Source organism: Scyliorhinus canicula, chromosome 15, assembly GCF_902713615.1.
Source record: "Scyliorhinus canicula chromosome 15, sScyCan1.1, whole genome shotgun sequence".
Classification (NCBI taxonomy): domain Eukaryota; kingdom Metazoa; phylum Chordata; class Chondrichthyes; order Carcharhiniformes; family Scyliorhinidae; genus Scyliorhinus; species Scyliorhinus canicula.
The window spans coordinates 146,159,765-146,183,948 of NC_052160.1; the positions used below are offsets into that span (position 1 = coordinate 146,159,765).

The window sequence follows — 24,184 nt, forward strand, 5'->3', positions numbered from 1 at the left end:
TGCCAAGGTACCAAAATTGGAGTGCGGAGATCTGTAGGGCTGGAGGAGGTTATAGAGATTGAGGAGAGGTGAAAGATGTATTTGCAGTGTTGGTACATTGGAAGTCTGTTTTGCTCAGCAAATACAGTAGTGATGGGTGAGTAGGGATTGGTGTAACTTAAGGCATCGGCAGCAGACCTTTTGATGAGCGCCAAGTTATACAAAGAGGGAGGCGAGAGGTTGACCAGGGGAGTATTGGAATAGTGAGGACATGGAAACAGGTGAGAAATTGGCTTAAGTTTAGTTTTCTCTAGCCTACTGCATATTTTCAACAATTCTATTTTAATTTCAAACTTCTTGCATCTCAATTTTCTTTTTTGTACTTTGTCTGCTCGAGGCATTTTTATTTTTGTTGATCTCTCTCAGGTCTTTTTAACAACTTTGCTCTGCGTGATCTTTTGATACCTTTCCATGGCCTCATTAGCCCATTCTTCATTGAAGCAGCCATTCATTCAATCCATGGTTTTCTTACTGTGATTGTAGCATCGATACTCTCCTCCTTTCCCGCTGCTCCATCTTCAGTTAAGAATAGTAACCGTTGTACATGAAACATGAATTTTTCCTTTTTGTTTTGCATATGTGTACATATAGCACTTAATCATTTTGTTTCATTATTCATTCATTTTTCCTGCTCGGGCTTAAATTAAATTGCTGTGTCTGTTCATTATAGATGGAGCACTGTTACTTGGATCATCTACATTATCTGGACGCAATTGGTTGGGTTCGATTTGGTTGTTCAAAGACCCCCTCAAAGCCCCAAATGAAGGATTCTGCACCGCTGGTGTCCAGATGCAGGCAGGGGTGGCAGATACATGTTGGGTCTCTGACCGAGAAATCCTTGTCGCATCTGATTCTGGTAAGGCTGTGTTTTAAGTACTTTTCTGAGTAATAAAAATTACTTCTGTTGCCCCCTCTATTGCTTGAGGGTTTACAACTGGCACGTCACACAAACAAGGCTAATAGTATTCACTCGTCACAATGGACGTCAGCCACTCTGCACCAGCATCCCCCATGACGACGGCATTGCTGCAACAGCCTCAGTACTCAACATCCACAACTGCCAATCTCCAGACGCAATTCTGCAACTCATCCGCTTCGTTCTGGATCACAACGTCTTCACCTTCGACAACAAGTTCTTCATCCAGACACACAGAACAGCCATGGGGACCAAATTCGCACCTCAATATGCCAACATCTTCATGCACAAGTTTGAACAAGACCTCACCACACAGGACCATCAACCAACGTATACACCCGATACATCAATGAAATTTTTTTCCTTTGGACCCACAGCGACGAATCACTGAAACGACTACATGATGACATCAATAAGTTCCATCCCACCATCAGACTCACCATGGACTATTCTCCAAAATCGGTTGCATTCTTGGACACACTCATCTCCATCAAGGACGGTCACCTCAGCACTTCACTTTACTGCAAGCCCACGGATAAACTCACAATGCTCCACTTCTCCAGCTTCCACCCTAAACACATTGAAGAAGCCATCCTCTATGGACAAGCCCTCCGTATACACAGGATCTGCTAAGACGAGGAGGAGCGTAACAGCCATCTACAGACGCTGAAAGATGCCCTCGTACGAACGGGATATGGCGCTCGACTCATCGATCGACAGTTCCAACGCGCCACAGCAAAAACACGCACCGACCTCCTCAGAAGACAAACATAACCAGCAGAGTACCCTTCATCGTCCATACTTCTCTGGAGCGGAGAAACTAGAATATCTTCTTCGCAGCCTTCAACATGTCATCGATGAAGACGAACATCTTGCCACGGTCATCCCCACACCCCCACTACTTGCCTTCAAACAATCGTGCAATCTCAAACAAACCATTGTTTGCAGCAAACTACCCAGCCTTCAGAAGAGCGACCACGACACCACACAACCCTGCCATGGCAATCTCTGCAAGACGTGCCAGATCATCGATATGGGTACCACCATCACACGTGGAAACACCAGGTACGCGATACATACTCGTGCAACTCGGCCAACGTTGTCTACCTCATACGCTACAGGAAAGGATATCCCGAAGTGTGGTACATTGGTGAGACCATGCAGACACTACGACAACGGATGAACAGACATACACAGGAACATAGAACATACAGTGCAGAAGGAGGCCATTCGGCCCATCGAGTCTGCACTGACCCACTTAAGGCCTCACTTCCACCCTATCTCTGTAACCCAATAACCTCTCCTAACCTTTTTTTTGGTCACTAAGGGTAATTTGTCATGGCCAATCCACCTGACCGGCACGTCTTTGGACTGTGGGAGGAAACCGGAGCACCCAGAGGAAACCCACGCAGACATGGGGAGAGCGTGCAGATTCCGTAGACAGTGACCCAGCGGGGGAATCGAACCTGGAACCGTGGCGCTGTGAAGCCACAATGCTATCCACTTTGCTACCGTGCTGCCCCACATTGTGCGACAATCGCCAGGCAGGAATGTTCCCTTCCAGTCGGGGAACACTTCAGCAGTCAAGGGCATTCAGCCTCTGATCTTCGGGTAAGCGTTCTCCCAAGGCGGCCTTCAGGATGCGCGACAACGCAGAATCGTCGAGCAGAAACTTATAGCCAAGTTTTGCACACATGAGTACAGCCTCAACCGGGACCTGGGATTCATGTCGCATTACATTCACCCCCCCACCAGCTGGCCTGGGCGTGCGAAATTCTACCAACTGTCCTGGCTTGAGACAATTCACGCCTCTTTAACCTGGGATCACCCCTCTCTCTGGATCTGTAAAGACTTAATTACCTGCAAATGCTCACGTTCAAAGCATCGTCTTGCATCTTTGACTTTATATATATGTTTCTGGAACCTACCTCTTCATTCACCCGAGGAAGGAGCAGTGCCCTGAAAGCTAGTGATTTGAAACAAACCTATTGGACTTTAACCTGGTGTTGTAAGATTTCTTGCTGTGCTCTATTTACCTCACCACCAAGTTTCGTGTCATCTGTGAACTAATTTAACATACCCCCCACATTTACATCCAGATCATTAATGTAGACTACAGGCAGCAAGGGACCCAGCACCAATCCCTGTGGAACACCACTGGACACAGGTTTCCAATCACACAAGAAACCTTCGACCATCACCCTCTGCCTCCTGGCACTAAGCCAATTTTGGATTCAAGTTGCCCTGGATACTATGGGTGCTTACCTTCTTGACCGTCTCCCATGCCGGAGAGTTATCTTGTCTTATTATACAGAGTATGCAACACTATTTAACATAGAAATCAAATTTAATGTACAGCACCATGTTCAATACCTCAAGCAATTTTAAAATTCATTCATGCGGTGTGGATATTACTGGCAGGGCCAGCACTAATTGCCCATCCCAAAAAATATTGTGTAGTTTGAACCTTTTGGAAAAAGTTTAGTCTCCACTCAATTCCTGTTTTTTTTTTTACTCTTTCTGCAGGTGCTGTCGAATTGTGGGAGGTGGCTGAGAATGAAACAGCGATGGTGAGCAAGTTCTGTAAATATGAACACGATGACATTGTTACGAAAGTGAGCGTGCTCTGTGGTGCAACACAGGCGGTCAGCAGCAGTCTAGATTGCAGGTACGTAACAGCATCTTTCTAACTGTGCATATCTGAACATGTCTTGCTAATACAGTAGCTATCACTTTCACACATTGTGGGTTTTGAATGAGCAAAGAGAACTTAGAGTTTGAACTATTCACTAATCCCAACTTTGCAATTGAAAAAACAAATGCTTAACTTCATTAATGCTCATGAATTTCTTTGGAGCAAGTGATGGTGCAGAGATCTTAGATATTCCACAAGAGAAATCAGGCTTTATAAGCATTGGTTGTAATGACTGGAATCCCACTGCACGTGCATAAAAATATCAATGTGTACATTCAAAAATCTGCAGGAGTTAAAATCACCAATATTTTTAAGGCTGTATTACGCAGTGTGGAATAAGACTATAATAGGCAAGCTAGTAAGTTTTTAAAAAAAATGTATTGTATCATTTCTATCCCTAAATTTTATTCCTACTTAGTATGACAGTTTGCATACAACTGACATTAAACACAGAAAATAGCTGGGATGTTCTGTGTAAGAATTAACTTTAGCTACATTAACCCTGCACTTTCATTTTTTAGTGTGAAGATTTGGGACCTAGAACATAAGACCGTGTTGATCTCTTATCAAGGTATGCAGTCGCAAATATGATCAGCATCTTTGTCACGTCCGTGCATTTCTTGAACGCACTAAGCAGTTGTTTTTAATGAATAGAATTCCTATGTTTTGCTGACATCTCCATGGTGGTTGATGATTCTGCATGACACTGTAAGCTAAACATATGGGGCGGCACGGGGGCACAGTGGTTAGCACTGCTGTCTCACAGCTAAAAAGACCCGGATTCGATTCCAGCCTTGGGTGACTGTCTGTGGAGTTTGCACATCCTCTCGGTATCTGCTTGGGTTTCCTCTGGGTGCTCCGATTACCTCCCACGGTCCAAAGATGTGTAGGTTAGGTGGATTGGACATGCTAAATTGCCCTTTTGGATGACGTTATAGGGCAGAGAATAGGGCCTGTGTAGGGTGGTCTTTCAAAGGGTCGGCACAGACTTGATGGACTGAATGGCCTCCTTCTGTACTGTAGGGATTCTATGAACTTCTATGAAAATGAAACAAATATTCATAATATTAGCTAACTATGGGAAGCCCATTGGTGAAAAAAGCACATTAATATGCACAACTGTCAGAGATTTGTTTGATAAACGCAGTTACAATCACAGACGGGAGAGCAGTATTGTAAGGATCCGGGTGGGGATCATTGACTTGTAAAGTTGATGAAATCTGAAATCTCAGTTACTTAAGAGAACAAGGTAACAAGATTCCACAGTTTTAGGCAAACAAGTTTTAATATGCAAGAGGCAACAAAGCAAATCTTATGCTCTGACACGCAGAAATATCATGTGGGAAATATGAATTAACAACTAAAGTATTGTCGCGCACAGCACAAACTGCACAAATAATTAGCAGACCCACCCAAGACAGGTCCAACAAATTCTTCAGCAATCCTGCCAGACAGATCATTGAGTCACCATGTTGCTTTAAACTCTATCTTCCTTGGGAGGGTTTTCAGCCCCTCTGTCAATAATATAACTTCTGATCTCCCTCAACAGTTGGTCCGGCTGCCCCAAAGACTACTCTCATCCCAATTTCCAATATCTTCTCCCGGGACTCTATCCTGCTGGATATATGAGGCTGTACCCCAATCATTGGCATGATTCCAACTCTGTAGCTGCTCTGAGGAGAACAACATTAGTCCTGGACTTCCCTGAGCCTCAAGTCTCAGCTGCACAGAACGGCTACTGCTCCCAGAGCTTCTCTGAACTCCAGGGCCCTCGGCTGCACATAGCTACTTGCAGCACTTCCGCTGCCTGGAACTGATCTTCCTCTTCATCTGCTCCCGACTCCCTGTCACTTTGGGTTCCTTTTTTTGCCCCGGTCCCATGGTTATTGCTTTGTGCAGCAACCCCAAGAAAGCACACTGTCCAATCCTTGCAGCTGGCCTTTAGGAGTTTCAAAAATCTGTATAGAGTTTTTTTTGCGACCTGGAAACATAAAACAGAATGTCAAAAACTGAGCATGCGTGGCCTGTCTCCTGAGTTAGATCTGTTTTATTGCTCAACACAAAGTCAGCAGGAATCCATGGGTTACTCACATTGTACATTGTAAATCCTCTATGTGCTGTTATCAGTTCTCTGTGTTGTATGCCCCCTCTCACTTGGCACCTATTTGTGTTTCTCGCTCGCAAAGAGCCTCTATACAAATAAGAGCAATGAATTTACTTTTCCCCTCAAACCTCTCCATTTCTCAGCTCAAGTACTTAAGTGATTGTTATAATGCAAACGGTTAGAGTTTTTTTTAAAGAGGTAACAGAAAATTGATAAGGGAAGGGCTGTGGATGTAGTTTATGTAGACTTTAGTACGGCGTTTGACAAGGTCCCACATGGCAGACTGATACAAAAACTAAAATTACATGGGATTGGAGGTGGGCTGGCTAGATGGATACAGAACTGGTTTGGTTATAGAAGACAGAGTAGCGGTGGAAAGGTGTTTTTCAGAATGGAGATCTGTAGCTGGTGGTGTTCCACAGGGATCAGTGCTGGGATCTCTGTTGTTTGTAATACATATAAATTATCTGGAGGAAAATGTGGGTGGTCTGATTAGTAAGTTTGTGGATGACCTGAAGATTGGCGGAGTTGCTGATAGTGCTGAGGATTGTCAGAGGATACAACAGGATAGATTGGAGACTTGGGCACAGAAATGGCAGATGGAGTTTAATCCGGACAAATGCAAGGTGATGCATTTTGGAGGATCAAATCTAGGTATGAATTATACTGTAAATATAATGAATTTACTTTTCCCCTCAAACCTCTCCATTTCTCAGCTCAAGTACTTAAGTGATTGTTATAATGCAAACGGTTAGAGTTTTTTTAAAGAGGTGGGGGGGTTTTTAAAGAGGTGGGGGGGTTTAAACTAATTCAGCAGGGGCATGGGAACCTGGATTGTAGTTTTGGGGTACGGGAGATTGAGAGTATAGAGGTCAGGAGCACAGATTTGACTTCGCAGGAGGGTGCCAGTGTTCAGGTAGGTGGTTTGAAGTGTGTCTACTTCAATGCCAGGAGTATACGAAATAAGGTAGGGGAACTGGCAGCATGGGTTGGTACCTGGGACTTCGACGTTGTGGCCATTTCAGAGACATGGATAGAGCAGGGACAGGAATGGTTGTTGCAGGTTCCGGGGTTTAGGTGTTTTAGTAAGCTTAGAGAAGGGGGCAAAAGAGGGGGGGGTGTGGCGCTGCTAGTCAAGGACAGTATTACGGTGGCGGAAAGGATGCTAGATGGGGACTCTTCTTCTGAGGTAGTATGGGCTGAGGTTAGAAACAGGAAAGGAGAGGTCACCCTGTTGGGAGTTTTCTATAGGCCACCTAATAGTTCTAGGGATGTAGAGGAAAGGATGGCGAAGATGATTCTGGAAAAGAGCGAAAGTAACAGGGTAGTTGTTATGGGAGACTTTAACTTTCCAAATATTGACTGGAAAAGATATAGTTCGAGTACATTAGATGGGTCGTTCTTTGTACAATGTGTGCAGGAGGGTTTCCTGACACAATATGTTGACAGGCCAACAAGAGGCGAGGCCACATTGGATTTGGTTTTGGGTAATGAACCAGGCCAGGTGTTAGATCTGGAGGTAGGTGAGCACTTTGGAAACAGTGACCACAATTCGGTGACTTTTACGTTAGTGATGGAAAGGGATAAGTATACCCCGCAGGGCAAGAGTTATAGCTGGGGGAAGGGCAATTATGATGCCATTAGACATGACTTAGGATGTGTTGGTTGGAGAAGTAGGCTGCAAGGGTTGGGCACACTGGATATGTGGAGCTTGTTCAAGGAACAGCTATTGCATGTTCTTGATAAGTACGTACCAGTCAGGCAGGGAGGAAGGGGTCGAGCGAGGGAACCGTGGTTTACCAAAGAAGTGGAATCTCTTGTTAAGAGGAAGAAGGAGGCCTATGTGAAGATGAGGCATGAAGTTTCAGTTGGGGCGCTTGATAGTTACAAGGAAGAGAGGAAGGATCTAAAGAGAGAGCTGAGATGAGCAAGGAGGGGACATGAGAAGTCTTTGGCAGGTAGGATCAAGGAAAACCCAAAAGCTTTCTATAGGAATGTCAGGAATAAAAGAATGACTAGGGTAAGAGTAGGGCCAGTCAAGGACAGTGGTGGGAAGTTGTGTGTGGAGGCTGAGGAGATAAGCGAGATACTAAATGAATACTTTTCATCAGTATTCACTCAAGAAAAAGATAATATTGTGGAGGAGAATGCTGAGACCCAGGCTATTAGAATAGATGGCATTGAGGTGCGTAGGGAAGAAGTGTTGGCAATTCTGGACAAGGTGAAAATAGATAAGTCCCCGGGGCCGGATGGGATTTATCCTAGGATTCTCTGGGAAGCCAGGGAAGAGATTGCTGAGCCTTTGGCTTTGATTTTTAGGTCATCATTGGCTACAGGAATAGTGCCAGAGGACTGGAGGATAGCAAATGTGGTCCCTTTGTTCAAGAAGGGGAGTAGAGATAACCCCGGTAACTATAGGCCGGTGAGCCTAACGTCTGTGGTGGGTAAGGTCTTGGAGAGGATTATAAAAGATACGATTTATAATCATCTAGATAGGAATAATATGATTAGGGATAGTCAGCATGGTTTTGTGAAGGGTAGGTCATGCCTCACAAACCTTATCAAGTTCTTTGAGAAGGTGACTGAACAGGTAGACGAGGGTAGAGCAGTTGATGTGGTGTATATGGATTTCAGTAAAGCGTTTGATAAGGTTCCCCACGGTCGGCTATTGCAGAAAATACGGAGGCTGGGGATTGAGGGTGATTTAGAGATGTGGATCAGAAATTGGCTAGTTGAAAGAAGACAGAGAGTGGTAGTTGATGGGAAATGTTCAGAATGGAGTTCAGTTACGAGTGGCGTACCACAAGGATCTGTTCTGGGGCCGTTGCTGTTTGTCATTTTTATAAATGACCTAGAGGAGGGCGCAGAAGGATGGGTGAGTAAATTTGCAGACGACACTAAAGTCGGTGGAGTTGTAGACAGTGTGGAAGGATGTTGCAGGTTACAGAGGGACATAGATAAGCTGCAGAGCTGGGCTGAGAGGTGGCAAATGGAGTTTAATGTGGAGAAGTGTGAGGTGATTCACTTTGGAAAGAATAACAGGAATGCGGAATATTTGGCTAATGGTAAAATTCTTCGTAGTGTGGATGAGCAGAGGGATCTCGGTGTCCATGTACATAGATCCCTGAAAGTTGCCACCCAGGTTGATAGGGTTGTGAAGAAGGCCTATGGTGTGATGGCCTTTATTGGTATTGGAATTGAGTTCCGGAGCCATGAGGTCATGTTGCAGTTGTACAAAACTCTAGTACGGCCGCATTTGGAGTATTGCGTACAGTTCTGGTCGCCTCATTATAGGAAGGACGTGGAAGCTTTGGAACGGGTGCAGAGGAGATTTACCAGGATGTTGCCTGGTATGGAGGGAAAATCCTATGAGGAAAGGCTGATGGACTTGAGGTTGTTTTCGTTAGAGAGAAGAAGGTTAAGAGGTGACTTAATAGAGGCATACAAAATGATCAGAGGGTTAGATAGGGTGGACAGCGAGAGCCTTCTCCCGCAGATGGAGGTGGCTAGCACGAGGGGACATAGCCTTAAATTGAGGGGTAATAGATATAGGACAGAGGTCAGAGGTGGGTTTTTTACGCAAAGAGTGGTGAGGCCGTGGAATGCCCTACCTGCAACAGTAGTGAACTCGCCAACATTGAGGGCATTTAAAAATTTATTGGATAAACATATGGATGATAAGGGCATAGTGTAGGTTAGATGGCCTTTAGTTTTTTTTTCCATGTCGGTGCAACATCGAGGGCCGAAGGGCCTGTACTGCGCTGTATCGTTCTATGTTCTATGTAAATGGCAGAACCCATAGGGACATACATACAGAGGGATCAGGGCGTGCAAGTCCACAATTCCCTGAAAGTGGCAGCACAGGTGTCCAAGGTGATTAAGATGGCATATGGCATGCTTGCCTTCATCAGCTCGGACATTGAAGACAAGAGTTGGGAAATCATGTTTCAGCTGGATAAAACTTTGGTTAGGCCACATTTGGAGTGTTACGTGCAGTTCTGGTCACCACATTATCAGAAGGATGTGGAAGCTTTGGAGAGAGTGCAAAGGAGGTTCACCAAGATGTTGCCGGGTCTCCAGGGTGTTAAGAATTGCCGTAGTGAAGCTTGAAGGTGGTGTACGATGTGACCATAGGGAGGGAGTGAATGTTTCAGGTAGTTGATGGCGTGCCAATCAAGTGGGAAGCGGGTGCCCTGGATGGTGATGAGTTTCTTGAGTATTATTGGAGCTTCATTCATCCTTGCAAATAGGGAGCATATGTCCCACCCCTGACTTGTGCCTTGTAGATGGCAGGTGAGCTTTGGGGAGTCAGGAGGTGAGTTACTCAATGTAGAAGACACAGCCTCTATTGTCTTGTAGCCACTGTATTAAAGTGACAGTTACATTTCTTGTCGATGCTAACTGCCAATTCCAAAGAGTTTGATGGTGAGGAGAGGTGGGTTCATCAATAGTAATGTCGCTGAATGTTAAAGGGAAATAGTTACATGGCCTCCATTGGAAATGCCCATTGCTTGGCACTTGAACGACAGGAATGTTACTTTTAACATAACGTGTGAGATCCTCTGGCTGTTCATGCCGACGGCCCATCCCTGTCGCAGGCTTCCTGGCAGCGTGGGTTGCATTAAATGGGAAACCCCATTGATAACAGGAAGACCAGACGATCGTGCCACTGGCCAACAGTGGGCTGCCACTCACGGCTGGGGAACACGCTGCACGTGGGGAGGTCAGAGAATCTCGGCCAATGTCCCACCTTTGAGTATGAAGTCCCACCAGATAAATTGTTTTGCACTATTTATTGATACAGGGGAGTTGAGATTTACTGAACATTTTCATTAATCTTTGGAAGCAAGGGCAAGGGTATGATGGGAGGCGATCAGTTTAATTTCAATGGGATTGAAAGTTGTTATTTTCAGGTATACACTTGATAAAAGGTATCGAGTACTTTGGCATTAGAACAATGGGCAAGCTTAAAGGCTTTATTGTGTAGTATCAACTGCAATCAACATTTCTGTTTTCACATTTAAACTAACAGATCTTCAGTGACACTGTTTGCGGTGAGTATTTCATATTGGCAAGAACGTTTGAGAAAAATAAATTATAGTGTAAATGTTAAATTAGTTCAAATTGTGCAACAGAAATAGTTATGATCAGAATGTGTTCGGGGGGGGATTGCTTTGCTTTTATATGTAAAATACCTACTTGTATCAAGAATTGTTCACAAACTGATTATTCTGGTTTCTGAATACAGCTCACTCGGCGCCTGTGACGGGTGTATCGGCCTGCCCGAGCAATGACAATCTCTTCCTCTCGTGTGCTCAGGTAAAGTGAATAATATGTTTTATGTTTCCTCTCTCCAGCAGCACCCCCCCCCATGCTTCTTCCTGTGGTTTCCCTGAGTTTCCTCGTCTCTTCCTTCCCTTTGTACCTCTTAGAGCCGCGTGTATCTCTGTCTGCTCTCTCCCGTCTCTCACTTTTTCCCCAGTCACTGTTGGCCTCAAACAGGGCTTGGAACAGGCCGATGAATTGCCCCCACGCTTTGTGGAAGCCTTCTTCCGACTCTCGGGTGGTGTACTTGATCTTTTCCAGATGGCGATCAGCAGCTGTGGGTGCTGCTGATCGCCAGCCGAGCAGGATTCTCCGGCGTGCGATTGGGGAAGCAAAGGCTAGGGCGTCGGCCCTCTTCCCCATGTGTAGCTCTGGCTGCTCGGATACCCCAAAGATTGTCACTCTCGGACACGGCTCCACCCTCACCCCCACTACCTTGGACGCTTCCTTGAAGAAGGCTGTCCAGAGCCTTACAAGTTTGGGAGAAGCCCAGAACATGAGTGTGATTGGCCGGGCCTCTCAGGCAACGTTAACATTTGTCGTCCTCCTCCGGGAAGAACCTGTTCATTCGGGTTCTGGTCAGATAACTTCTGTGCACCACTTTTGAGTTGCATTAGGCTGAGCCTTGCGCAGGAGGAGGTGAAGTTAGCCCTGCTCAGTGCTTTGCTCCAGAGTCTCCATCCCACTTCTGTCCCCAGTTCGTCCCCCCATTTTCGTCTGGCTTCGTCCAGTGGTAGTCTCGTCCTGTCCAGTAGCTGTCTGTAGATTTTCCCGCAGTTTCCCCCCTTCCTTACTGTACTTGTTTATCAGGTCCTCTAGCAATGTGGTTTCCAGTGCCCTGGGGTATTCTACCGTCTCCCTGCGGGAGAAAGTACTTTACCTGAAGGTGCCTAAGTTCCTGTCCTGTCGGTAGTTCCAGGGGTCAGTTTGCTCAGTGTCGTTAGTCTATCCCCTGTGTAAAAGTCCCTAACTGTTAGCGTCTCCCCGTCCTGTGTCCATTCTTTGAAAGTGGTGTCGAGCATGCTGGTGGGAACTTGTGGTTTCCGCAGATGGGGACCGGGGGGGACATCTCAGTCAAACCCAAATGTTGCCTCATCTGGTTCCATGATATTCGTGTAGCTACCACCACTGGGCAGGACGTGTCTTGGGGGGGTTAGGACCGCTGCCATGGTGAGGGCCTGGAGCCGTCCCCTTGCAGGAAGACTCCTCCATTCTCACCCATTCCATGGTGGGCTCACGTAACCATCCCCTCACTCTATCTGCCGTTGCTGCCCAGTGGTAGTATTGTAGATTTCGTAGTGTCAGACCACCCATCACTTTTCTCCGCTGCAATGTTGATTTGGAGATTCTTATCCCCCACACAAATGCCATGATCATTTTGTCTATGCTGTGGAAGAAGGCCTTGGGGATGAAGAGCAGTAGAGATCTGAACAGGAAGAGAAACCTGGGTAGTATGTTCATTTTGATAGTCTACATCCTCCCCGCCAGGAAGAGAGAGAGCTTGCCCCATCTCTGCAGGTCCTTTTTGACGTCCTCCGCCAGGCTGGTCAGATTCCACTTGTGGATCTGTGTCCAGTCTCTGGCTATTTGGATCCCCAGGTAGCGGAAATGGTTTGGGCTAGGTTGAATGGGAGTCCCTCCAGCTCTGTCCCTTCCCCGTTTGGGTTCACCGGGAATGCCTTGCTCTTGCCCAGGTTAAGTTTATAATCCGAGAAGGTTCCAAACTCTTTCAGGAGCTGCATGTTTGCTCTCAGGCCTTCCTGAGGTTCGGAGACGTAGAGGAGCTCCGGTCCTCTGCAACCACCTCTGGTACGCAGTTCCCCAGCCTCTTAGCCAGAGCCTTTGGGAGTATCTTTGTGCCTACATTGAGCAGCGAACTGGGTCTGTAAGATCTGAGTTCCGTTGGGTTTTTGTCTTTTTTGGGTATCAGCAATATCGTGGCCTAAGTTAGCGTAAGGCAGGGTGTCCCTCGCTAACGAGTCTGTGTACATCCTTAGGTTGGGGCCAGGGCAAAGTTTTTATCGACGTCCGCCGGGAACCCGTCGGGCCCCGGCACCTTCCCCGCCTACATGGAGCTGATGCTCTCTATGATTTCTCCCAGATCTATTGGTACTTCCAACATGCCCACCCCCTCCCCCGTCTGTCTTCCCCCACAGCTGGCATATCCAGTCCATGAGGAACTGTTTCATCCCCGTGCCCCCATCGGGTGGCTCGGAGGTGTACAGCCCTCAATTTTGGCTCAGTTACCAGTCTGCCTCTGCGTTATTTCCCTCAGGGATGCCTGCTTTCTCGGCTGGTGAGCCAGTAGGCGGCCAGCCTTTTCTCCGTGGTTGTATACGATCCCCCATGTCTGGCGGAGTTGGTGCACTGCTTTTCTATTGGATGGCAGGTTAAAGTTAATTTGCAGCTGCTTCCTCTCTGCTAGCAGCTCTACAGTCGGGGCTTAGGGAGTACTTCCTGTCGACCTCCAGGATGGAGTCAATCAGCTTGAAATTAAATGAAAATCACTTAATGTCACGAGTAGGCTTCAGTGAAGCTACTGTGAAAAGCCCCTAGTCGCCACATTCCGGCGCCTGTCCGGGGAGGCTGGTACGGGAATCGAACCGTGCTGCTGGCCTGCCTTGGTCTGCTTTCAAAGCCAGCGATTTAGCCCAGTGTGCTAAACAGCCCCTGGATATTGGCAAATGTGCTGGTATAAAGGATGGAGGGATGTCTTTTGAAGGTGATTGAGGAGGATCAGACGGGGTTTGTGAAGGGAAGGCAACTGTTCTCGAAGTTGAGATTGCTGAATGTGATTCTGTCTCCGACGGAAGGAAAGGAGACAGTGGTGGTGGTTACACTCTATGCAGAGAAGCCGTTTGATCGGGGAGAGTAGGGTTACTTGATGGCGGTATTAGAGAGATTTGGAATTGAGCCGAGGTTTGTGGTGTGGGTGTGGCTATTGTACAAGGAGCCAGTGACGAGTGTTCGCACTGACAGCATGAATTTGGGGTGCTTTGCACTGCACCGGGGTACGATGCAGTGGTGCCTGATATCCCCCCTATTATTTGCATTTGCTATAGAGCCCTTGCCCATCGGACTGGAAGGTCATAGTGAGGGGGAGGATGGAGAAAGAGTGTCTTTAAAAGCCAGTGATCTGCTATTGTATATCTCGGAACCGAGCTCGTTGGTGGGGAGTGTAATGGAATTGTTCCAAAGATTCGGGACGTTCTTGGGGTATAAATTGAATTTGGGTAACAGCGGGCATTTCATGGTCTCCCAGCCGGGGTTGGTTAGGGGGCTGCCATTCCATTTGGCGGCTTAGGTACTTAGGGGTGTAGGTGTGCTCAAGATGGGACGACCTGCAAGAAACAATACTTTTCACCGTATACTAATACATGTGACAATAATAAATCAAATCAAAACCTCCCTCTGTCGTTAGCGGGCTGGGTACAGGCAGTTAAAATTAATTTTGTCGCGATTCTTGTTTTTATTCCAGTCTGTTTTATCGAAGTCCTTTGGTGGTGGAGGGTATGAATGTTTGTGGAAGGAGGAGCAATCAAACGGCTGATTTGTCCTGGGTGGTGTTGAGTTTCTTGGGTGTTGTTGGAGCTGCACTCAGCCAGGCAAGTGGAGAGTATTCCATTACACTCCTGGCTTGTGTCTTGTAGATGGTGGACAGGCTTTAGGGAGTCAGGAGGTGAGTTACTCGCCATAGGATTCCTAGCCTTTGATCTGCTCTGGCAGCCACAGTGTTAGTATGGCTAGTCCAGTTTAATTTCTGGTCAGGATGTTGATTGTGGCGGACCAGCGATGTAAATGCCATTGAGTGTCAAGGGGAGATGGTCATTGCCTGGCACTTGTGTGGCATGAATGTAACTTTCCACTTGTCAGTCCAAGCCTGGATACTGTCCAGTTCTTGTTGCATTTGGACATGGACTGCTTCAGTATTTGAGGAATCGCGAATGGTGCTGAACATTGTGCAGCCATCCGCAAACATCCCCACTTCTGACCTTATGATGGAAGATAGGTCATTGATGAAGCAGCTGAAGATGATTGGGCCGAGGAGACTTTTCTGAGGAGCTCATGCAGTGATGTCCTGGAGCTGGGGTGATTGACCTCCAACCACCACAACCATCTTCCTTTGTGCCAGGTATGACTCAAATGATGTTACACCCAGTTGAACACTGCCTTGATGTCCAGAGCAGTCACTCGCCTCTGGAATTCAGCTCTGTTGTCCATGTTTAGAACAAGACCATAATGATGTCTGGAGCCGAGTGTCCTGGTGGAAAGCTGAGCATCAATAAGCAAGCTGTTGCTGAATATTGGCAACTTGACTACTGTAAATGATACCTGTCACAGTAATTAGCTATTTACATGCTTGTTGCCCTCACTGCTGCTTTACGCCAAAGCATCCCCTTGAGGGTCTCAAAATCTGGGCCCATCTCCTTTCTACATCGCTTGAGAGGTATTGGAGCCAGCAAAGAATGTAAAAGGTAAAGTCACCACAGTCCCAGGTGACCATAGGCTGCTTTGCCCTTTGAAGGGGAGAGCTGACTGGTGGCGATTTAACCTGAGGATCACCACACCTCAGGTGAGGGGCAAGATTGAGAAGGCAAGACCTTTGTCAATAACCTCAGCCGGTAGGGGAATTAAACCCACACTGCTGGCCATGTTCTGCATCACAAATCAGTTGTCTAGCCTACTGAGCTAAACTGGCCCCCTGTTACCAGTACCTATCTCACAAATGCAAAAACACCTGTTGTCTGTACACTTTGGCCAGTTACCTTAAAACTTATTTACCCGGTGCCCTTCTCATGAGGCAAACAAAGGACAAGAATGGATTTCTGGTTCAAGTTGATTTTATTCCTGAATCTTATGATTCAAACTCCATTCACACAGCAAACTCTAAATCCTTAAACTAACTTACAAATGACATGGTCTATCTGAGACTCAGATACTCCCGTGCAGTTGAACTTGATCAGGCTCCTGCGACTCTTCGCTAAGCTGTGCTGATTCTGATCACCTTGCTACTTGAACTCAGGGCCTTTGCGAAGGTGGGTCACACACGCCCTCTCTGGTTGTTGCTGTATCTTCTCTTCACTCATGGTGGAGTCTTATACCCTCCCGTCTCTCTTTTGTACCTTTCTGGAAGGTTCCCTGACATCCAACTTCCAGGACAAGTTGCTCGCCTCTGAACAGTGTCTGTGTTTATTGGGCCTGTCTGAATTCCCATCAAGCCTGGAGGTTCAGGCTGTTGGCTGGTGTTTAATTTAGATTGTCCAATTCTGTATCTGGCCTAGTTTTTAAGGCTGTTAGCCATTTTGTCACAGTCTGTCCTTTTGATCCAATGAGCGTCAACGAATAGGATCACGCAAGCGTGACCAAGCTCTCCCATGCGCTAGTACTGGGGTCCCAGGTCGACCAACTGAATCTCTAACACTATACTCAATAACAGTAATGCTGTCGAGTACAAAAAATACATGATTAAAAATACAAAAGAAACTGATCCATACAAAGAATCTCAAAGTACATTATTGAATACAAAATTAACTTACGGAGAGAAAAATAAATACATGTCAGAATAAAGTCGTTCTATATCTTTTATTCTGTTCTCAGCTGATTAGCATTATTTCCATGTCTTGTTTTCGAATCAGTTCCTTTCTTCCTCTGGTAAATTTGACTGAGAGTTTGGTTCGATCCTCACATTCACCCACATCTGGTTAGGGTGAATCACATGTACGCTGGGCACTCGGACACAAAACCAGAGTTTGTGTCTGGTCAGTTCCTCTGAAGGCTGCACATTTGTCAGTAGATTTGCCGTGATGATTGCCACGATGTTCGCCGAATATCTGTCTAATCCAAAATATCCCTCCAACTCTTCTTCACGCTGTTGTTGTATCTTTCCCTGAAAACTGTTTGAAATGAATTCTCCCAACTCCCTTTTTGTTAGCTATAAATTCGGGCCTCACCAGAGGTTTTGAGGGTTTATTGGAAATGGTGTTTGGAGTGTATGCAGTCATGCATCCATGTTTAAATTAGTTCTTCTTGGAAAACAGTGTCAGTAATTATGCAGAGTATCACAGCTACAGAAGTTGTGTTAAAAGGCGGACACCCTCCTTCAGAGTAGGTAGTGTTAGTACGGAAGATTGAAACAGTTTAGGCAAGGTTGATGAGGATGGTTGTGATGCTCCAGAACAGGAGCAAAAGTACTTCAAAGAGAGGTGAAATCTCCTGAGAGGAATATGCTCACAGCAAAAAGAAGCTGTAGAACTTGAAAAATCACTCCTGAGTTTATTTCAGGAGTTTGTGCAATGCCTGGTGGACCATGCCAGGGATGCAGCTGCCAGAATAATGGATATTTATATGATGAGAAGACCACGTTTTGTTCGCACACAATCCCATAGCAGCACAGTGGTTAGCACTGCTGCCTCGGCGCCAGGGACTGGGTTCAATTCTGACCTTGGATGACTGTGTGGAGTTTGCACTTTTTCCCTGTGTCTGAGTTTCCTCTGGGTGCTCCGGTTTCCTCCCACAGTCTAACGTTGCGCAGGTTAGGTGGATTGGCCATGCTAAATTGTCCCTTAGTGTTCAAAAGGTTAGGTGGGATTACGGGGATAGGATTATATAGAATTATATAGAATTTACAGTGCAGAAGGAGGCCATTCAGCCCATCGAGTCTGCACCGGCTCTTGGAAAGAGCACGCTACCCAAGGTCAACACCTGCACCGTAACCCAGTAACCCCACCCAACACTAAGGGCAATTTTGGACATTAAGGGCAATTTATCATGGCCAATCCACCTAACCTGCACATCTTTGGACTGTGGGAGGAAACTGGAGCACCTGGAGGAAACCCACGCACACACGGGGAGGATGTGCAGACTCCACACAGACAGTGACCCAAGCCGGAATCGAACCTGGGACCCTGGAGCTGTGAAGCAATTGCGCTATCCACAATGCTACCGTGCTGCCCAGGATAGGCAGGGTGAGTCTAGGTCGGGTGCTCCTTTGGAGTGTTGGTGTGACCGAATGGCCCCCTTATGCATTGTAGGAATTCTGATTTTATGAATCAAGGAGATGGTTTTTTTCTTTGTGAATATTTTACGAAGAAGGGTTCTACTTCAGCTTGGAAGCGGAGAGCTGTGAACTCAGAGATTTGCCATCAAAACTGAACTTGTCTGTAAGTTCAATGGTAGGACCACAATTTGAAGGGGTACTGCCAGAGCGACGTTCCTCAGGCCTTATACAGCTGTACTGTGCATCGCCTCTTGGGTGAGAAGTTTCCCTTCATTGAATACAAATGGAGAAACTGCCTTGAAGAAGGCCACAGGAGTAGCCTCTTGGTATCAGGATGGGGACCATTCCCTTCCTATAATATCTTCAGCCATACATATGACGAGGGGGACTACTAAAAATCTTTATCTGGAACTTTGTGAAGACTTGGTTCGCTGCATTTTAGAACTAAACCAATTAGGGGCTGTAGTGCCCATGCGTTACCTAGGAGGAGTTAACTGTTCACGTAAGAGGGCTTGGTTACTGCGGATCGTTTCCTCCATGGCTTCCTCATTGGAGCACCGAATTAGAGCCTTCCGCAGGTCTCGTTGCTCTGGGTGGGTGGATCACTACCCGTCTCTCTTTCTTACTATAGACTGGGGTTTCATTTTCTCATGGTTTTGGGGGTGGGGTTGATGGCAAGGATTCAGGATTTGAGGTTCAAAAGGGGTCGGAATCTGAGGTCGATGCTAACTCCCTCTCGGGATATGTGAAACTGGTGGTGATTATTTTGGGGGCCGTCGCCTTCATCTGGTTTCAGTGATACCATCTTTCCAGTGTTCACTAGTACTTTGTAAACCAATGAGCTTGCCTGATCTACCAAGAACTGGGGTCCCAAATATCTGGGGGACAGGAATGTGCCTGGCTAGAAAACCTGAAACATGAACTGCTGTCCTACCCCATATTCGATGTGATTTAACTTACCATCGAAATAAGCTTTGCTTTGCGTTTTTCTCTGGCCCATTTTAACAGCCTCTGCCTTCTAGGCAGCCTGAACGTTGTCCAGCAACATTTTTATGTTTTTTCATGGCTGTGGGCTGTGACCTTGGGCCCTGATGGACCTAGCCATGGTAGGAGTTCTTTTCGTGGGATGTCCGGTTATCCGTACATGGGGGATGAATCCGGTGGAGCGCGCAACTGTGTTCCGTATCAGCATTAATACGAAGGATAGGACTAAATTCCAGATGGTGCCGTACTGTTGGACAGCCTTTCTGAGCATTCCCGTTAGGGTGCGATTCATCCTCTCCACTATCCGACTGGACTGAGGATGCTGCGCAATGTGGAACTTGGTTCTACTTGGACTTACTTGCAGCTGGAGCTTGTTAATTAGTTAATTGCATTAGGCCAGTTTTTAGAAGCTAGAGTCACAGTATAAATAGGGGCTAGATACAGTGCAGACTTTGTTTGCACTGAGTGCTGAGCTTGTGGCATTTGAGTGCTACAGTGAGAGTTTGGTGACTGAGGGAGTTAGGTGAGGAGGGAGTAAGGTACTCCTTTCATTTAATTTCCTATATTTATCAAAGAGCGTGAAGGGAACCAGGAGTTTAGAGTACAGCTGACTGGGAGCAGAGTCGGAGGGCGGAGGTCCAGTTGGTCCACAGGGCAGCTAATTCTGTAAAGTAAGAGGGGATGGAGGCTAGGGCAGTTGCATGCTCCTCCTGTAGGATGTGGGTGGTGAGGGATATCACTGGTGTCCCCGCTGACTATACCTGCGGGAAGTGCACCCAACTCCAGCTCCTCAGAGACCGTGTTAAGGTACTGGAGCTGGAGCTGGATGAACTTCGGATCATCCGGGAGGCAGAGGGGGTCATAGAGAAGAGTTACAGGGAGGTAGCCACACCAAAGGTACTGGACAAGAGTAGCTGGGTTACAGTCAGGGGAAAGAAAACTAACAGGCAGACAGTGCAGGGATCCCTCGTGGCCATTCCCCTTCAAAACAAGTATACCGTTTTGGATGCTGTTGGGGGGGATGACCTACCGGGGGAAGGCCCCAGCGGCCAGGTCTCTGGCACTGAGTCTGGCTCTGGGGCTCAGAAGGGAAGGGGGGAGCATAGAAAAGCAATAGTAATAGGAGATTCAATGGTTAGGGGAATAGATAGGAGATTCTGTGGTCGCGAGCGAGACTCCCGAAAGGTATGTTGCCTCCCGGGTGCCAGGGCCAGGGATGTCTCTGATCGTGTCTTCAGGATCCTGAAGGGGGAGGGTGAGCAGCCAGAAGTCGTGGTGCACATTGGTACCAACGATGTAGGTAGGAAAAAGGGTGTGGAGGTAATAAACAAGTTTAGGGAGTTAGGCTGGAAGTTAAGGGCCAGGACAGACAGAGTTGTCATCTCTGGTTTGTTGCCGGTGCCACGTGATAGCGAGGCTAGGAATAGGGAGAGAGTGCAGTTGAACACGTGGCTGCAGGAATGGTGTAGGAGGGAGGGCTTCAGGTATTTGGATAATTGGAGCGCATTCTGGGGAAGGTGGGACCTGTACAAGCAGGATGGGTTGCATCTGAACCAGAGGGGCACCAATATCCTGGGGGGGAGGTTTTCTAGTACTCTTCGGGAGGGTTTAAACTAATTTGGCAGGGGAATGGGAACCGGATCTGTAGTCCAGCAACTAAGGTAGACGATAGTCAGGACGCCAAAGCACGTAGTGATGCAGTGGGGAAGGTAACAATGACAAAGGAGAGTACTTGCAGGCAAGGAGATGGGTTGAAGTGTGTATACTTTAATGCAAGAAGCATCAGGAATAAGGTGGGTGAACTTAATGCATGGATCGGTACTTGGGACTACGATGTGGTGGCCATCACGGAAACCTGGATAGAAGAGGGGCAGAAATGGTTGTTGGAGGTCCCTGGTTATAGATGTTTCAACAAGATTAGGGAGGATGGTAAAAGAGGTGGGGGGGTGGCATTGTTAATTAGAGATAGTATAACAGCTGCAGAAAGGCAGTTCGAGGGGGATCTGCCTACTGAGGTAATATGGGTTGAAGTTAGAAATAGGAAAGGAGCAGTCACCTTGTTGGGAGTGTTCTATAGGCCCCCCAATAGCAGCAGAGATGTGGAGGAACAGATTGGGAAACAGATTCTGGAAAGGTGCAGAAGTCACAGGGTAGTAGTCATGGGCGACTTCAACTTCCCAAACATTGAGTGGAAACTCTTTAGATCAAATAGTTTGGATGGGGTAGTGTTTGTGCAGTGTGTCCAGGAAGCTTTTCTAACACAGTATGTAGATTGTCCGACCAGAGGGGAGGCCATATTGGATTTAGTACTTGGTAATGAACCAGGGCAGGTGATAGATTTGTTAGTGGGGGAGCATTTTGGAGGTAGTGACCACAATTCTCTGACTTTCACTTTAGTAATGGAGAGGGATAGGTGCGAGCAACAGGGCAAGGTTTATAATTGGGGGAAGGGTAAATACAATGCTGTCAGACAAGAATTGAAGTGCAGAAGTTGGGAACATAGGCTGTCAGGGAAGGACACAAGTGAAATGTGGAACTTGTTCAAGGATCAGGTACTGCGTGTCTTTGATATGTATGTCCCTGTCAGGCAGGGAAGAGATGGTCGAGTGAGGGAACCATGGTTGACAAGAGAGGTTGAATGTCTTGTTAAGAGGAAGAAGGAGACTTATGTAAGGCTGAAGAAACAAGGTTCAGACAGTGCGCTGGAGGGATACAAGATAGCCAGGAGGGAACTGAAGAAAGGGATTAGGAGAGCTAAGAGAGGGCATGAAAAATCTTTGGCGGGTAGGATCAAGGAAAACCCCAAGGCCTTTTACACATACGTGAGAAATATGAGAATGACTAGAGTGAGAGTAGGTCCGATTAAGGACAGTAGCGGGAGATTGTGTATTGAGTCTGAAGAGATAGGAGAGGCCTTGAACAAGTATTTTTCTTCAGTATTTACAAATGAGAGGGGCCATATTGTTGGAGAGGACAGCGTGAAGCAGACTGATAAGCTTGAGGAGATACTTGTCAGGAAGGAAGATGTGTTGCGCGTTTTGAAAAACTTGAGGATAGACAAGTCCCCCGGGCCTGACGGGATATATCCAAGGATTCTCTGGGAAGCAAGAAATGAAATTGCAGAGCCGTTGGCAATGATCTTTTCATCCTCGCTGTCAACAGGGGTGGTACCAGAGGATTGGAGAGTGGCGAATGTCGTGCCCCTGTTCAAAAAAGGGAATAGGGATAACCCTGGGAATTACAGGCCAGTTAGTCTTACTTCGGTGGTAGGCAAAGTAATGGAAAGGGTACTGAGGGATAGGATTTCTGAGCATCTGGAAAGGCATTGCTTGATTAGGGATAGTCAGCACGGATTTGTGAGGGGTAGGTCTTGCCTTACAAGTCTTATTGAATTCTTTGAGGAGGTGACCAAGCATGTGGATGAAGGTAAAGCAGTGGATGTAGTGTACATGGATTTTAGTAAGGCATTTGATAAGGTTCCCCATGGTAGGCTTATGCAGAAAGTAAGGAGGCATGGGATAGTGGGAAATTTGGCCAGTTGGATAACAAACTGGCTAACCGATAGAAGACAGAGAGTTGTGGTGGATGGCAAATATTCAGCCTGGAGCCCAGTTATCAGTGGCGTACCGCAGGGATCAGTTCTGGGTCCTCTGCTGTTTGTGATTTTCATTAACGACTTGGATGAGGGAGTTGAAGGGTGGGTCAGTATATTTGCAGATGATACGAAGATTGGTGGAGTTGTGGATAGTGAGGAGGGCTGTTGTCGGCTTCAAAGAGACATAGATAGAATGCAGAGCTGGGCTGAGAAGTGGCAGATGGAGTTTAACCCTGACAAGTGTGAGGTTGTCCATTTTGGAAGGACAAATCTGAATGCGGAATACAGGGTTAATGGTAGGGTTCTTGGCAATGTGGAGGAGCAGAGAGATCTTGGGGTCTATGTTCATTGTTCTTTGAAAGTTGCCACTCAAGTGGATAGAGCTGTGAAGAAGGCCTATGGTGTGCTAGCGTTCATTAGCAGAGGGATTGAATTTAAGAGCCGTGAGGTGATGATGCAGCTGTACAAAACCTTGGTCAGGCCACATTTGGAGTACTGTGTGCAGTTCTGGTCACCTCATTTTAGGAAGGATGTGGAAGCTTTGGAAAAGGTGCAAAGGAGATTTACCAGGATGTTGCCTGGAATGGAGAGTAGGTCATACGAGGAAAGATTGAGGGTGCTAGGCCTTTTCTCATTAGAACGGAGAAGGATGAGGGGCGACTTGATAGAGGTTTATAAGATGATCAGGGGAATAGATAGAGTAGACAGTCAGAGACTTTTTCCCCGGGTGGAACACACCATTACAAGGGGACATAAATTTAAGATAAATGGTGGAAGATATAGAGGGGATGTCAGAGGTAGGTTCTTTACCCAGAGAGTAGTGGGGGCATGGAATGCACTGCCTGTGGTAGTAGTTGAGTCGGAAAATTTATGGACCTTCAAGCGGCTATTGGATAGGTACTTGGATTAGGGTAGAATAAGGGAGTGTAGGTTAACTTCTTAAGGGCAGCACGGTAGCATTGTGGATAGCACAATTGCTTCACAGCTCCAGGGTCCCAAGTTCGATTTCGACTTGGGTCACTGTCTGTGTGGAGTCTGCACATCCTCCCCGTGACTGCGTGGGTTTCCTCCGGGTACTCCGGTTTCCTCCCACAGTCCAAAGATGTGCAGGTTGGGTGGATTGGCCATGACAAATTGTCCAAAATTCTATGATTAACCTAGGACAAAAGTTCGGCGCAACATCGTGGGCCGAAGGGCCTGTTCTGTGCTGTATTTCTCTATCTATCTATCTTTGGTCAATTCCAGTCACATTCGACATTACCCTGGGCAGTGAAGTGAGTGACCTGGTCTGATTAGGCTGTGTGGGAAGCCCCACTCGGAAAGACTTGCTGCATGAGGATGTTCACTGTGACTTTAGTGGTGTTGATTTGGTTGGGGAAGTCTTCTACCCATTTGCTAAAAGTATCGATAATTACCAGAATGGATTTATTTCCGTCTCCCTTTCATGGTGCAGGGGACTGACATAATCCACTGGGAAATTTGTCCAGGGGCCATCCACTGGTCGGGTATGCCTCAGTTCTCCTGTATTG

At 46.8% G+C, this 24,184-nt stretch overlaps 1 protein-coding gene across 1 annotated transcript in view; it reads left to right on the forward strand.

Annotated features, from left to right (window-relative positions):
- The first annotated feature begins 688 nt into the window (after positions 1-688).
- LOC119978335 (methylosome protein 50-like) overlaps positions 689-24,184 on the forward strand; it is a 33,967-nt gene continuing 10,471 nt past the window's right edge. Inside the window, exons 1-4 of the mRNA XM_038819901.1 lie at positions 689-895; positions 3,482-3,623; positions 4,172-4,221; positions 11,003-11,073. Of these exons, the coding sequence (XP_038675829.1) occupies positions 829-895; positions 3,482-3,623; positions 4,172-4,221; positions 11,003-11,073 (330 nt within the window). The 5' untranslated portion in view covers positions 689-828. The remainder of the gene's footprint in view (positions 896-3,481; positions 3,624-4,171; positions 4,222-11,002; positions 11,074-24,184) is intronic.